Genomic DNA, 17219 nt, shown 5'->3' on the forward strand with positions numbered 1-17219 from the left:
TCTCTTTGCTAAAAATAACCGATCAACTAGCTCACTCAGTCACAAAGTGTCACAACACATTGTGAGCTTGTAGATCAGCTATGTTTGGCGAATGTTCCCCCCAGAATAGGGATGCTGTGGTTCATGCTTATTCTTTTTAATTGTTTTTTTTCCCCAATATTTTTATCCCACGTTTTTTTGCAACCCATTTTCTCACCCAGTGCCAACTACCTAACCTGTAATCCTGGTTTCCGCTCTCCCCCTGCCACGGCAGGGGAATTGGGGAGCACCTGGCTGGCTAGGGGGAGGTAGTATAGAAACCAGGACTACTGCATGTTTTTGTGAGGGCATCGGTTCATGCTTATTAAACTAGTAGGTATCATTCAAGTGATGCAAACATTGTGGGTTGCATTCAATTGTTAAAATAAATGACATTACATTCTTTTTTATTCAAAAAACGTTGCAGTTCTATGCAATATTTGAGTTTTAATCTATAAGCTTGGGCTGTTGTTTTTTTTTTAAAGCCAGAATACATCTTTCTTACATTTCTTAAAAAAAGAATCCACCCATAGTTGCTTTGAAGTTTTGAGTTCATGTTTATTTGACATAGTATAACCATTAACAACTGAAACATCATAGCAACCATCGGTGGAATATGATATCCAGATGTAATAAAGATGGTGACAGTCCAGACAGTACATGATGTACTGATTGGACTGTCACTGTCCCCTGGGATCATGTACATGCTCTGAGTTGTATGCCCCTTTAAATTCAAAGACAGCAAATGGGTTGCACCGTTTCCACCGAGTCTACTGTAAAATCGACTTATGCTTCAAAGACAGTCGTTTTACTTGATAGGATGACATTTGATTTCCAGTGACTTTTGTTCTTTTGCAAAAAATATGCACATGCATATTCTACTAGTAGTCTAACTAAACAACGTTAGCTTGCTGCAACAATAACTTCTACATTTGCACCATGCATCAACATCCCTGTCGGCTAAGGTAGTTAACAGGTGATCCTGGTAAATTGTTGAAAGAAACACACTGCTGCATTAATCCAATATGACCTTACCAGTCTCATTCATCAATAACACAAGGATGAACTACAGATCTCAATGCTGCTCAGCACCATTTTAACAGCTACAGGGTCCTAACATGGTTATTATAATAGCTTACATTGGGAGCATCGCATCGTTAGCCATTGATGCTGCAATCCAAGCAAAACACTACAAATAGAAGTGTGCACAACCGCATCCCATCATGCTCCAGTGAATGTGATATAACAGTAACGTTTCTAATATCTCTGCAAAAGAAATCTCATTCGACTAGTGGCTATAATGTTCGCTAGCTAATGTCTAACAAGAGACAATAGGTCTTTGACAAACCTCGGCATGGATTTCCCCTTAGATACAGAGTTTTCGCTCGATAGTTAACCAACAAAGACGTGGTCATATATTTTACTGCTTTGTCACGTTTGTGCTCATTATCATCAGGCAAAGTGTGTTTTTTTTATCGGCTAGTGACTTAAACTAATAACTACCATCGGCTGTTGCACCCAACTAGCCCTTTAGCCGCTAGCCTACTGCCATTAGTGTAACAGCTTCCGGTTCATTTGGTTTCTATCAAAATAAAAGCAAAGCTTCAGTTGTTTCCAAATCCTGCATGTATTCAGCACTGCAGCATGCCATGCTTCATTATACAGAACTGTATCAAGTAGATAAACCCTTTAAAGCAACTCAAACCATACATCAAACCATACTTAATATTCATACATTTCCAGGGAAACTAGAGAAAGTAAATACCACAGGCTGGGAACCATCTCCGGAATATGAAACAAACTGTCAGTAAAGGTTGTTTCAGCGATACAGTACATTTTAAACATTTGTAATTTATTTTATTGCAGTTGGCAGCAGAACCAAGCATAAACCAGTGATCGATATGACATTGGACTAGTCTGTGGATACAATCAAAGCGTATATTGTAATGAACAAATACAATCAGTGTACTGTATATCGTAATGAACAAATACAATCAGTGTATATCATTTTGGCCTGAACAGTCGGGAGGACACTAGAATGTCTGTGATAATTACATATACCCTATATGTCATGATCACAGACATTCTAGGGCTATCTAGATTCAAGACTATATTTTTTGTCAGTTTGGTCAAGCAAACACATGTTGCTGAAAAACATTGAAAGGTCACTTAACAGCCCTCAAATTAAATGGAAATAAAGGGAATCTGAACAACATCCATGGGTCAGAAATACAAGTGTTTTACAGTAATAAGTAACTGTGAAGTAAATACAAACAAGAAACCAAATATACCACAGTAACATTCCAATTGAAGGGCTGACCAAAAGGCAGTTACACAAGTTACCTAAATATGACCAGATCAGAGAATATAAAACTGATAGTAGATAGAAATGTTTGTATATATTCTTTTAATTCATTGCAAAACTTATTTGCACCATTCTTTTAAAATTGTGTATTAATCGTGAGCTAAATTGAGCTAAGGCAACCCACAAATGAACAAAATGAAAAATTTCACAATATTGTATTTCATTTCTATTTTCATTTCCATATACTAAATTGCACGAGGTTGATAGTACACAATCAATCGACACTAAAAATGTATTAAATGCATTCAATTTCACAGAACAAAAGATAGGTAAGTATGCAACATTAATCATCTGTGTCGTCGCCGTTTAGTGATTTTTGTTTTGGTCTACCTAATGTTTTCGTCGGTCGTTTTGGCCTCTTCTCGTGAGTCTTTAGATGTGCTCGATAACCTTGAGAGTAATAGAAGCATTTCCCACATGTCCCACAAGTGTAAGGCTTTTCCCCAGTGTGAACTCGCAGGTGAACTTTGAGGTCACAGGCCTTGGAGTAACTCTTACCACAGATGGAGCACAGGTGAGGCCGCTCGCCCGTGTGCGTTTTCAGGTGCACATACAAGTGGGCCGATTGCATGAACGCCCGTCCACACTGATCGCAGTGGAACTTCTTTTCTCCGGTGTGCGTTAATTCGTGTTTTTTAAGGACATCTAGTGTGACACAACTCTTCCCGCACTCTGAACAAAGGAAAGGCGTGTCCCCGGTGTGAAGGCGCTTGTGTATTTTAAAGTAATATTCGTTTTTGAACCGCTTGTCACAGTGTGGACAGCCGTAAGGTTTGTCGTGGACCTTTTGATGTTCTTCGAGCTGTTTCTTTTCAGGGAAGTCCATCCCACAATCTCCACACACATGGAATGTTATGGCAGGCTCTTCCGGTTTAGGAATGCTCTCTTCAACTGCTGCATCAGTGGGTACCTCTCCTGTAAGGGAAGCACACTCAATTCAGACCAGTTTTTATATGTTAAGAATGCACCGAGTGGAACTCCTCTAATAATCAGGTCATTTCACTTCTAGGCCCACTTGTTGCAGTACCGGGAACCATGGGCAGTAGTGCACCGATTATGTTGATTATGTATGCCGTTTTTTTTTTCTTTTTTCCCCAAGGAACCATGAATTTAAGGCTTCATGGGGCGTGTAATTGATAGAAAACTAGAAGCAGTGCTCTTCCGAGCACAGGTCTCCACCAGGTCAGGTAGGTCCTGGTGGCGCTAAATGTGAAAAGGGTGCCATGTCTTCTTTGGCCTTTAACGGCAATGTGACCCTGCATGCATGTCATGACTTGAGGCATTTTGTTCCAAAAATGTGTTTGGAAAAAGTCGACCTGCTGGTGGCGCTATAACAGGCCAATGTGAAAAGAGTGGAATTTGTTCCTTGACCTGGTGGGAATGTGCGTGCAGAATTTCTCTGTAGTCACAAGCTGCGTTTATGTTAGCCAATTAGGATGGAATATGAAATATCGGACAGATCTGTCTTGATCGCATGACTATAGAGATACTGTGTAGTGATTTGCATGATTTTTAGATGAACTCTCAAGGAATAATAGGAAAAAAAAATGTTTTACACCAGTAAGACTCCCTAATCGGGAGATAAGCGACCGTTGGTCGCTTATCTCCACAAATAGGCCAAAAGTTTGTTTTACCAATTATCAAGACATACGGGCAGTTGACAGTTTGCCATGGTTACTCATTGAAGTTGAATCTCCATATATGGAGACATAAGTTGCTCATACCATAGCAACCATGATTTTTACAGGGCCTGGGATTGATGACATCAGAAATCTCCATATATGGGCATGAAAGGGATTTTGTTTCTGGAAATATGTCTGTGGGGTGCCACATTTGGAATAAAACACTTACATCACACATCTGGATATCCATACAGCCCATCTAGTTTGCCTGTGTCCATTTATGCCCATATATCTGATGACATTGGGACACTGATCTCCATATATGGGCATAAAACTTATGTTAATTAGTAAAGCCTGGGGATCTCCATATATGGGCATGAGGGGTACCCTAAAAGGGCATCATCTGGGAATAGCAAATATAGTTATCCTAGAAAGTGAAAATCTTACATCAAAGGCCATAACTACCTACCTACCACCATACTGCATTCCTCATTAAACTACCTACCAGTAAGATGCCTATAGGGAGAAAAGCAAAGGGCGAGGTTGCACCATTTCTTGGTCTTCTGGCCAGTGATGTATATCGGACCATTTAACCATGTGGAGACATCTGGTACCCAAAGATATTCACAGATATGGGCTTAATATTGATGACATAAGGGATCTCCATATATGGGCGTAAAAGGGATTTGGTTCCCCTGGCATCACAGGGATCTCCATATATGGGCATAAAATGGATTTGGTTACCCTGGCAACACGGGGATCTCCATATCTCCATATATGGGCATAAAAGGGATTTGGTTCCCCTGGCATCACAGGGATATCCATATATGGGCATAAAAGGGATTTGGTTCCCCTGACATTACAGTGATGTCAGTGGCTGGTTCTACAGAGGGGATCTCCATTTATGGGCATAAAAGGGAATGTATGTATGATGATGTCAGATATCATAGACGTCATAGGACTTTCACATAACGAATAACTGAGTAAGCATGTAAACCCGTAAAATCTATATTTGGGCATGGCTGATTTATGACCTCATCATGATGACACGAGCAAACACAGCTGAATTGTATAAATGATCAGTGCAGAAACCAACAGAAGTATTTGACCAAGACTCTTCGATTTAAACATCAACAAAGGTGTGACGTTTGTTGATGGTCACAAAGGTGTGACGGACGGACGGACGGACGGACGGCCGGTGGAGGTTTTCATAGTAAACTGCTCCCTGACGGTCGCAATAAGTCGGCCTCCTGGTGGCGCTATAAAAGGCAGATATGAAAAAAGCAGGGCAAAGGTTTTTCCTTGGCCTCTAGGGAGTGCACATACAAAGTTGTACACTGATTGGTGGAGTTATAGGTAAAAACACAAATCTGCCTGTTATAGTGCCACCATGAGGCTGATTTGAAAATATTTAAGTGGCATTTATTCCTCTGGCTATTGGGAATGTGCATGCACAATTTCACCAAAATCGCAGATTAGCTGGTAACGGACGGACGGACGGACGGACGAGAACATACTCTCCCCCATGCCTTCGGCTGGTGGAGACAATAAGGATTTGTTTTGGGGTGATCTACTCCTTTAAGAGAAAATAGTCTGCAAACTGGATCGTGCTCCCGTAGATTTATTTCTTACCAACAAAGGTAGCTGATCTGAATTCTCCACCTACCGATACATCCAGAGACGTCTAAATACAAAGTAGTGGTGAAAACTGTGCGGAAAATAACTCATTGCAGAACCATTACAAAAGGGCAGTGCTTCATAACGGAATGGTATCAGAAATGGTTTTCAAAGTAGCCAGTATAGGTTTGTTAGGGGGTTGGTTCAGGTGGCTTGCTCTTCCTCGGATACTCAAAGCATAATCTTTGGTGGTAATGTAATCCATGGGTGCATGATTGTCCAGTGGTGGGACACTATTTAGTTATTCCGTCCAGTACCTGGTATTTTATCGTTTGGATGTGCATGCCTTTGTAAACTTTAGCTTTTAAAGCAGTGGTCAACAGAAATGATCAGCCATGGTGCTACACTATTAGAGATGTAAAGCTGGGCATGGAGTGTCTAAAAAGTAGATTGTCTGCCTACATAATAAACAAATGTAAAGGGATATTCCACTTTCAACAGGGAAACAGTGGAAGGGCTTCTCTCCACATACACTGTGTGATTATTTTTTTCTAATGACTCATACTACCCTCCTAATACGTGAGCAGGCCGTGTTTTATCCATAACTTTTTTCATTTATTTGTAATAATTCTTTGGGAAAATGGAAAAAATGAGATACAGAAAATAATAATTAAAAATAAATGAAAAAAGTTATCGAAAAAACACGGCCTGCTCACGTATTAGGAGGGTATTATGAGTCACCAGAAAAAATAATGGGTGTTTTTAATGAATTTATCTTGGTTGAAATGAAGTTTGAAGTTACAATGTGTGTGTGTGGGGAGAGGCCCTGGGCCTGGAGGGCCTGGTAACATTTACATCAAATATCTAAATATTGAATCAAGCAACTTAAAAACTGTTCAGGGTGTTCATAAAAGCCTAATTAGACGATAAAATGACCAAAAGTTTTTTGAAAGTGAAATATCCCTTTAACATTCTAGACTGACCTCTGTGCACTTTCATGTGTGTTTTGAGGTTCCCACTCTGGGTGAATCCTTTCCCACATAATGAGCAGTTGAAAGGCCTCTTTCCAGTGTGGATTACTAGGTGTCGTCCTAGGCCCGTGTTATTAGAGAACACTTTCCCACATGTTGGACAGTCATAGGTTTTCCTTGGCTTGCGTGTCCCCTGGAATTGTTTCTGCTCCTCAGGCTGTTTCTCCTCAGCTTGCTTGTGTGTTTTTGGAATGGCTGTCTTCTCAGAAGGAGCTTCACCTACAGGATAAATCACAAGCGTAATTTGTATAGGGTTGATGGGTTTAATAAACCCAAGGGCCCCCCTACTGTGGACAGTATTATATCGTTGTTGACGGGTGAAAACCTTGTATGTCCAAAACCATTCGTTTTGCATTTTTCAATTATTTAAACTAGTGAAAACAGCCGATCTACAAGCACACAACGCCTCGCACCGCGAGGCGTTGTGTGCTTGTAGATCGGCTGTTTTCACTACTTTTGTGCGACAGCCTTGTACGATGAAGCAGGGCTTTGCTTTGCGAAAGAACATACACATTTGAAACTTGGAGATACAAGGTTTACACCCGACAACGACGATATGTATTTTGTCATTTCCAATATATCAGGGGTCTCTAATCTCCTAATCTTTGGGCCCCCCTCGCGGCAGTACAGGGCCCTTTTGATCTGAAAACCCATGCAGAATAAGATCTAATTTCGCCCCTGGGATAAATGTAATTCATTCTTCATGATCACACTGAAATATGCAAGCATTATGCTCTTTCAGAGGGTTGCCATCATGTTATCATCACAACCTCACAAAAACTCTTAAAATTCAGGATGATTCTTTAAGATTATAAATCTTAGAGTGGCAAATTAATAGATAACATAATACAGATCACCTGTGCCTAAAAGCTCAAAGCATCATTATGACAAGTAAAAGGATTATAGTTTTACTTCTATGCATTTGAACTTTGTATGAGTTGCTCATGTTCATAAACTAGCTACATCACATAAATCAGGGGTGGGCAGCTTTGATGATGGAGAGGGCCACTATATTTCCACTCTCACTCCAGTGGGCCACATTGCATATTGTTACTGTCAAGCAAAAACCTCTCATCTCCAGCAAAAATAGCTGATCTACAAGCTCAAAACACATAGCAGCGCGAAGCGTTTTGAGCTTGTAGATGTGCTGTTTTCACTGGGTCCTGAGCAAATGTCTAATTTCCCTTTTGGGTCACGGGCTAAAACGTTTGGGGAAACACTGTTCTACATCACAGACATCATAACAAGTAGACTAGAATAATATTCCCAAAAGGTCACCTAAGAGTGATGTCAATTGGTCCTGTGTTGTGGTGCTCTCTTCATGACAGTTGTCTGTCTCTGTGCCGTCTGTGGTCCTCTTGCTGGAGTCTGGTTTCTGTGACGAGGTGTTGAGTGAGTTAGAGGGTCCCAGCCCATGTTCTGAAGGCGGAGGTACAAGGGGAACGCCAGAACGCCATGCTATGCAATTCTCCTGGACCTGCTCTTCATCCTAAAATTAGGACACTGTGTTGTATTATTCTTTTATGAAAACAGAAATTACTTGCCCATAAAGTGTCCTGGACACTGTGACATACTATAGCGGTACTTCATTTCAATGACAGATTACTTTTTTTCCTTGTATTAATTGGTCTTGTCTGTTCTTCAATAATATTAAAAGGTAAGACAACTGCAGTAGAATTTTGCCATCAATTCCATCCAATGTGATGTGGTATGTTTTTTCGAAACAAAATAATACATTGGAAGATGTATTAGTGCCACATTGTTGTGAGCGTCAGTGAATTATTTTTACATTCTTTTCAAGTGAAGCTAAAGAAATACTGTTATGTATTGGTATTCTCAACCTCAAATGTAAACAACAGCAATGAATGCCACAAGCATCACTTACTGTTGTACTCGTGAGCAGCGCACTAAAACTCATGCTAGGCTCTCCTGGGCCATAGTATTGCTGGTGGCCCTCTGTTCCTCTCCAGTAAGATGTGTTTGGAGGTTGTCCCCAGGGGTTGAATGATGTGTATTGATCATAGCCCCACTGAGATATCTAGACAACTCACAGACATAAACACGTTAATGACAATATTCTGATGCAAGGACTTTGCCCTATGTGTGTATGTTTAGTATAATCGTATTATACCAGGGGTCTTCAACGTTTTCAGGCCAAGGACCCCCTAGCTGAGAGAGAGATGAAGCAGGGACCCCCACAACCTTTTCATAGATTCCATATAGTTTCATTGTTTGACAGCACAATCATCAGTGTATTTTGGATTCATGTCAATGTGTGTTTTCAGATATTTAACCACTTGAACCGTCAATACTTAATAAACTTGACCTTTCACTCTGTACTTAGTCTGCTCTTTTCCCCCTCTACACCAAACCTCTTTGCTGAAAATAGCCGATCTACAAGCTCACAATGCCTCGCAGTAGATCTGCTATTTTTGGCTACAGTTCTCAGAATATGGACACTAGGGTTCAAGTTGTTAGTGTAAAAAGGATTGGAAGATTTGGAGGACCCCCTGTAGTAACTCTGAGGACCCCCTGGGGGTCCCGGACCCCCTGTTGAAGACCCCTGTATTATACTGTATGTACTACTACAGCAGTATCCACTGTGTGACGTCATTTCCCTCACCTGGCTGTGGTCAGCTGCCGTATGATTTTCTTGGCTACCAGGATGATGGTTAGGACTATCTCCTGCAACAACCAATCAGATTACATCATTTAAAAAAATACACCTGTTGCACAAACCCTGCCTGCATTAATATCCATGGATCTACAGTACGTCTCTCCATTATGCTTTTATTTATTTATTTTAACCTTTAACCCAAAAGAAAAGTCAGTTTTTAATTTTTACAACACTAGAAGACTTGCGGGCATCATTCAAACAACTGCGGATGGAAATAATGGATGGATATTATTCTATAAAGTTGGCTGGCAGGGATCAGACAAGACGATCAGCTTAGCTTTGGCAGTAAAAGAGTTGAGATAAAACATGCTTTTTTTTTTATTATTTTTTTTTTAATAATTTTTATCCCACAATTTTGTAACCCATTTTTTCACCCAGTGCCAATTGCCTATGTAATCCTGGGCTCTGCTCTCCCTCTGCCAACCTGGGGAGGCAACGGACTGACCTCATGCTTCCTTCTATGCATGAGGAGTCCAAGTTGCTTCTTTTCACCTGACAGTGGAGATTTCCCTGGTTTGGATGTAGCGCGTGGAAGGAACACGTTATTCCAACCAGTTCCTTTCCCCTCCATCAGGCGCCCCGGCTGGCCAGGGGGAGGCAACAAACATGCTTTTTTTTTTATCAATTCTAACATTTGTTTCAGTCTTGGACGACTGCTAAAACTTTGGGTCAAAAACCTAGCAGCACCTAGAGTGTGGATCACTAGCATCCTTTAAAATCGCCCTGAAAAACCACTTACAGGCAGCAGCCGTCCGCAACTGGGAATAAATACAAACCTAGCCCAGCCCAGCCCTACCCTCCACTGCCCCTTCTTTGTATATACTTCCTGTTTGCCTTACTGTTCCTTGTTCTTTCTTAATTTTTTTTCTGACTACCGGTATATCTACTGCATAGTACTGTGTTCTATTCGTCTGTCATTCAATGTTATATGAGATACTTTAATGGTTTCCTGTGGAAATAAGCTTAGTCTTTTCTAGGATCGCCTTTTAGTAGACCTTGTACCAGTGAACTGTACCGTCATGCAACTGTACCTTTTCCTATGCAAATTTCTAATAAAGTCTTCAATCAATCAAAAAAAACCTACCAAGATTAGGAGGCTCCCAGGTCAGCTCATCTTCTCCGTCTGAATCAGGTACGCGTCTCTGTGGGATCCTCTTGGGCTTATTACTCGGCTTCCTGTGACTGCCTGGTTGTCTGGGCCTACCCAGCTGCCTGGTGGGCCCAATAGGCTTGGCGTTATGAGTCTTCTTATGGTTGTTGAAGCCCTGCCTATAGTAGAAACTCTTACCTAGGGGTGGGCGATATGGAAAAATACAATATCACAATATTGTTCCAAGCTGCAACACGATACACCATTTAATCACGATTCTTTTTCAGTGTTGGTTTTTATGGTTATTTTTCCCAAGTTACTTAATAGTACAACCACCTACAGTACAAGGTAACAACAACTAAAATAAAAAAGGAGTAACAGATCATTTAGACCAGTAGTCCTCAAAGTGGGGTCCAGGGACTCTGTGGGTTCCTTTTGGGAGGTCTAAATTTTACCCTTACAAGAATGTAACTCTGACTTTATACAAATGAAACCAAATGGACCCGTTTCATTTGTATACTGTCAGAGTTAAGGGGAGTCCATGACATTTTAAAGTTTGAGAACCACTGATTTAGACCAAAATGCAGGTTTAAATTGATTCTGCAATGAATCTCTGTAATAACAATTCAACAGGATTTCTTTTGTAAGGCTCCCTCATTGTATCACGATATATACGGTATTTCTGAAAAGGCATATCGTGGAGACATATCGTCTCAACGATATCTATCACCATATCGCCCACCCCTTCTCTTACCACATTCATCACACTGGTACGGTTTCTCCCCGGTGTGAACTCTTAAGTGGACCTTCAGCTCCTCAGCCCTGGTGTAACTCTTCCCACATATGGAGCAGAGGTAAGGCCTCTCTCCAGAATGGGTTATGTAATGTGCTCTCAAAGTCGACGCTTGCTTGAACCTTTTTCCGCATATAGTGCACGGGAAAGGTTTTTCTCCCGTGTGATCTCTCATGTGGTTCTCAAGTCCCTGTGGCGTTTGGAAACCTTTCTCGCACTGTGTGCAGCGATGAGGTTTCACTCCCTTGTGCCCAGCTTGGTGTTCTTTCAGTTTCTGGACATGCGTGAATCTCTTGCTGCATTCTGTGCAGGCGTATGGTTTCTTCGACTCGTGGGCCTGCTTCATGTGTTCTTCCAATAGCTTTTTCTCTGAAAACTGTGTCCAACACAGATGACAGATACAGATTCCCGATGATAGTGGAGCCTCTTCAGGTGTAGCAGAACTCTTCTCATTCACTGCGACATTCGTGGGTTTCACCCCTGCAAGAAAGACATAATAAGCAATACGTACCATGTAGCAACTTATTTATATACAATTAGTGGTACACTACTGTATGTATGTGCATATTATAGTGCTTTAATGTACTAGAAAAGAATGGGTAGTAATGGAAATGAACACCTTCCTAATGTACTCCTGTTATACATTTATATGATGTTTATAATTTATGTCCAGTACCAGTAAGACTCCCTAACCGGGAGATAAGCGACCGTCAGGTCGCTTGTATACACAAATTGAACTGTAAGAGGCATTGTAGGCAACATCTGTAGGAGCAGTATGCATTAATGTTGTCTGCAAAAAGCAACCTTATGGTGGCGCTAGAATGTGAGAAGTCAGGGGCGGAGGTTGTGGTTTGCCAGCCAAGGAGTGTGTGTGCAAAGTTTGGCATGGATAGGGGCAACAGTGTCGGAGATAAGAGTAGGGCCAAAAGTGTGACGTGACGGACATACGGAGGGACTGAATGACTGACGGAGGGACAGCCGGTGGAGGTTTCAATGAAGCAGCATTTGCAAATCTTTACCGCAAATGTTCGCTACACCTTTAGCTATATAACAAACTAGAACAATAGGCCATTTCTTCAGACAGACAGATTGACAGATCAATAGACCTCAGGATTCTCATAGGGCTGTCACGATATGACATTTTACATGACGATTAATTGTCACTCAAATAATTGGCGATTAACGATTTAATTGTGTATTTGTCGTTGATAATTACATTTCTGTTTGGCTTTTAGGCTTTGAAGTTGCATATGGTAGATATGACACATAACCTAAATATACAAATACATTACTGACATATTTGACAACTTACTACTTAAAAAATAACATTGATAGTGGAAATAGCCGATCTACAAGCTCACAACAGATCTGCTATTTCCACTATTTCTGACATTTCTCAACATTCACGATTATGACAAAATAATTGCGATAATGTCAAATAATCACGATTAGACGATTATGTAATAATTGTGACAGCCCTAGATTCTCACCTTTGTGGACTTTCTGGTGAGTTTTAAGGTTTCCGATCTGTGTGAACCCCCTTCCACACACAGGACACTCGTACGGCCTCTTTCCTGAGTGAATGATCAGATGTCTACTTAGAGATGCACTGGTGGGGAACTCCTTTCCACATGTTGAACAGAGGTGCTTCTTTGGAACCCTGGATTGCTCCTGAGGTTTGACCGGGACAACCGGCGACGGATGATAGATACGCTGGTGAACCATCAGGCTTCGATTGGCTCGGAACGTCTTCTCACAGTCTGAACACTTGTGACGGAGGTTTTTGTCGTGCTTCTCTCTCAAATGCCGATCTCTGGTGTACACACTCCGAAACTTCTTATCGCAGTCCTCGCAGCCGAAGAGCTCCCCGGAATCCTCTTTCTTTCGGCGCTTCCTGGGTCTCAGTCTTCGAGTATGTTTGGGCTTTGCTGGTGTCGTGGTACACTCGTCATCAGACGTTTCTGCATCTGAAGCCTCTCCTGCACACAGCGATATGGGCGTTAGAGAGGGTATACGTTCAACAACACCAGCACGCTAAGACTTGGCACCCGGTTTGCTTTTTGGTCTTTTTCTCCTCCATACCTAAGGCTATGTTAGAACAAGTCACTTGCCTGTTATATTGACCACCAAAATTATAACGTGGGTTAGAAATGGTTGATCATAGTCAAATGAAGCCAATAATACTATCCATGTATGATAGCACCACATTGAAAATCAGGTTCTCTTAGCTACCTTTCACAGTTGGGAGGATCTACACCGCACTCGTGTGTGCATTGCAATACTTTCTGCAGCACAGTAAACAAGGTGAAATGAGATTCTAGAGTTCTGGTTTTATGTTTCCTTGGGAAATGGTTTGCCTGTTTCTGCAGAGTATGCTCAAAAAGGTTTCTCATATTATCAAATACTAACTTTTTAAGGGAAAGTCCACCTAGAATCCACATGCACATGCAAGTAGAGTAAACCAGGAGAAACTGGATGTTAAACACAATTTTCATCCCTGTAATTTTATTTGCTCAAGTAAAAAAAAGAAAAGGATTGCCACGAAGAGACCTTGGGTTGGCGTTCTTCCCTCCTCTTTTAATTCAGCCCTTTCCTTGTTTTCTCCTAACGCGGTTCTGCTGCGTGTCTCCCGCAGAGCCATCGTCCTGCACCGTGTGCGCGTTAATATCTTCTTTCTCAAGTGATTTCTTACATGTTTCTTCAGATTATGGTGGAATCTGAATCTCATCCCACACCTGACACACTGGTAAGGCCTGTCTTTAGTGTGGTCCCTCTCATTTCGGGACAAGGAACTCTGAGGATCAAAGTCATTCCCACTGACATCAGATCGAAGAAGACGCCGTGTACTGCTAGCGTTGTTCCGTTGATCGCCTGTCCAGTTCACGTCAACAGCTAGAAGATGGAAAAGGAAAAGGCCAAATTAGGATAATCAAAATTAAAGTGTTTTTAAAATACAGATTATACAACTCCCATGTACTGTCATAGAATCTACAGTCAGCTAGATGATAAATTAATGAAAGCATTAATCTAAGTGTTTCCTTGGCATGAAATGTTTATTTGGGCTAATAGTTAGGGCTGTCACAATTATTACATAATCGTCTAATCGTGATTCTTTTTGACATAATCGTCATAATCGTTTCCATTATGAAAAATGTTCATAATATGAAAATTTTTCATATATTAATATATTATATTTAAAACAAAAGTCAAAAATAGTGGAAATAGCAGATCTACAAGCTCACAACGCGTCGCGATGCGACACGTTGTGAGCTTATAGATCGGCTATTTCCACTATCAATGTTCTTTTATAGTATAAAGTATAAAGTTTTATATTATAAGTATAAAGTTGTCAAATATGTCAGTAATTTCTTTGTATATTTAGGTTGTGTCATATGTACCATGTGCAACTTCAAAGCCTACAAGCTAAACAGAAATGTAATTTTCAACGACAAAAAACACAATTAAATCGTTAATCGCAATTATTTGAGTGACAAATAATCGTCATGTAAAATGTCATAATCGTGACAGCCCTACTAATAGTATCTAATAGCTAGTATAGCAACCAAATATACTGTCAAAAATACATTTGGCATAATATGTCCATGAAGAACTTTCTAGCATTGGATCAATACTTCCACTCACCATAAGTGGAGGGATCCCATTCAACGTCTTCTCCTTCCGAGTTAATAAACCCACTGACTGCTTCATCGCCCTCCTCCACCCCACTGGTTGTACCAGTGGGTTTTTTGGTGTGTGTGTTGTTATGAGACCTTGTTGCACTGCCCGGATTACCTCTCACAGGGCACGGCGATGGTCTCTGTTTAGCATGGATTGCGAGGTGAACTTTCAGGGCATTTGGATGGGCAAACTTTTTCCCACACTGGACACACTCAAAGGTTTTGACTCCTCTGTGAGTCTTCTTGTGTTGACCAAGTCTGCTTATGCTGTCAAACTCTTTCCCACACAATTTACAGCGATGTGTGACGTTGGTCTGGTTTTCATGTTGTTTGTTTTTTTCAGAGACATTCTGAAGTTGTACCTTGTCGTCAGAGAAGGATTTCTGATCGCCTATAGAGAAAACAATGTGGATTAAAACATGTGTCTGTAAGGTAATTAAGTTCAGTTTCTTTTATCTAGAAGCAATGACAAGATCAAGCTTCATCTCACCAAGACTGGAAAGATCCCAATCAACAAACTCCCCGTCTGAGTTGATCAAACCAGACACTAAATCCTCTCCCTCTTGCATGTTGGTGGTCATCACAGTGGTCTCTTTGTTCTGTATTATTAAGTGAGATATTATTTGGCCCCTGGCCTCAGAGAAAATATTTTTTCCAAACGCATGGCAGATTAGGTGAATAAGGAATGCGTTTCGACAGGCAAATTTAAGAGTTAAGATCTGTTTATTTGACAGGGACCTTGCTCATTAATGGACATGTCAGTTTTCACTTCAATGTCCATTTGGTCTGGACACAACAGTGAGGACTTATTCTTCAATAGAGTGATGCTTCTCAGGCTGACACAGCGTTATGAGTACCAGGTGTTTTGCTGCATCTTTGCGCTCTGGTCCTCCCGGTACAGTTGTCCGTCTCCCTGTATCACCACCATAGAGGACTTCCTAAAAGAAGAAACAAATGTGATTTAGTCAAACTATTTACATTGAGTCTGACCAAGTTCATTTTCACCACGATATAAAGATTTTAACTTGTTGGATGTGGTAAGATGTTAAGATACTGTTTCTGTGTATTTGATTTTGGTAAAAGAAATACGTAAATAAGTAATCACAATATAGCTTACACCCAGGATATACCAGTACACATAAAAGCATAACGAAACACTTATTTCCAATGTGGTCCAGCAACATAAATAAAAAATAAATAGCAGATCTGCTTTTCAGTGCACAACACAGTACACCTCCCAATCAAATATAACCCATATTAGTTCACAAGACACATTTTCTCATATGCCACCAATATGACAGAGGACACTATCATCAATTCATCAAAGTCAAATAACTTCCCTCTGTTACAGTCACTAATCCAAATACATTTCTTCCATATAGGAAGGTCAGTTGTTATTTTATTTTATCACAATAGACGACAAAAATATGACCAGAACATAATTTAAAATATATTGAATTACTTAGTTGCAACTGCATCAGTTACAGGCTTCAGTGTAGAGAAAGATGACTTATTCTTGAAGCACTTCCTAAAATATGTCAGGTCATGGCCTAAAATCTATATGGATATAATGTAACGAGAAAGTGAAAGTGGTATTTTGAAAAGGAGGGTGAAAGTGTAATAACGTATATGTGATATTTTACCTACACGGTGGTCAAATAAAGTCCTTCTTGGTCTCTGTAGGGATGCAAGCTAAACCTAATCTCAGTTGCCACCTGATACACTTTTAATAAATAGATCATTACTGTTTGTTGTTGATAGCCAGTTAGCTAGTACAGTATGTTGCACTGATTGAGCCTCCTCAAGCGGTTCGGATACTCACCACATTCATGGATTCAAGTTGCTGGGTTAGCATTACCTAAACGCTTAAGTTCTTCGTAACAATATCCCTTGAAGTAGTCAAACTGGCTTGTTTGATTATGTATTCGAGCTGATACTGCCCTATTAGCATCTATTGCTAATGAAGTACTTGGATGTCAATGTGCACGGCCCGGGTTGTTCAGTCAGTTCTGGTTTCTTGTTGACTTGCATCTGGTAAAGCGCATACCGCCACCTAGTGGACCAAACGCACACAGGGGACTAATATGTTGCCTTATCACAACTCGAGTGCTTTCTCTGTTCATCTTTGACCTGTTTGCAGTCAGACAGCCCTAAAACATATTCAAGAGCCCTTTATGATATATAATATTGCCGTTACAAACCAGCCAGAAAATAATGTGAAATATGCATGATTCCAATATTATGGCCTCCTTTGAATCTATCTTTTCAAATTGTGTAATCATCAACTTGTGACTGGTCCTGGGGTTGGTTATAGTCCAGGTTCTGTAGG

At 40.7% G+C, this 17219-nt stretch overlaps 1 protein-coding gene across 1 annotated transcript; it reads right to left on the bottom strand.

The window, feature by feature from the left end:
* Window positions 1-1929: 1929 nt before the first annotated feature.
* LOC308281392 (uncharacterized protein) lies at window positions 1930-16846 on the bottom strand. The gene is made up of 13 exons (XM_080721561.1): window positions 16713-16846; window positions 15748-15828; window positions 15381-15489; window positions 14856-15281; window positions 13764-14105; window positions 12704-13192; window positions 11175-11693; window positions 10415-10618; window positions 9277-9338; window positions 8539-8691; window positions 7932-8142; window positions 6606-6872; window positions 1930-3298 (listed from the first exon to the last, which is right to left on the bottom strand). Exons 1-13 carry the CDS (start codon window positions 16743-16745, stop codon window positions 2667-2669), a joined length of 3528 nt encoding a protein of 1175 aa, XP_080577687.1. The 5' UTR covers window positions 16746-16846; the 3' UTR covers window positions 1930-2666.
* Between the last annotated feature and the right edge of the window lie 373 nt (window positions 16847-17219).

The sequence above is a fragment of the Nannobrachium achirus genome (genome assembly GCF_963921795.1).
Source record: "Nannobrachium achirus genome assembly, chromosome: 3".
Taxonomy (NCBI): Eukaryota; Metazoa; Chordata; class Actinopteri; order Myctophiformes; family Myctophidae; genus Nannobrachium; species Nannobrachium achirus.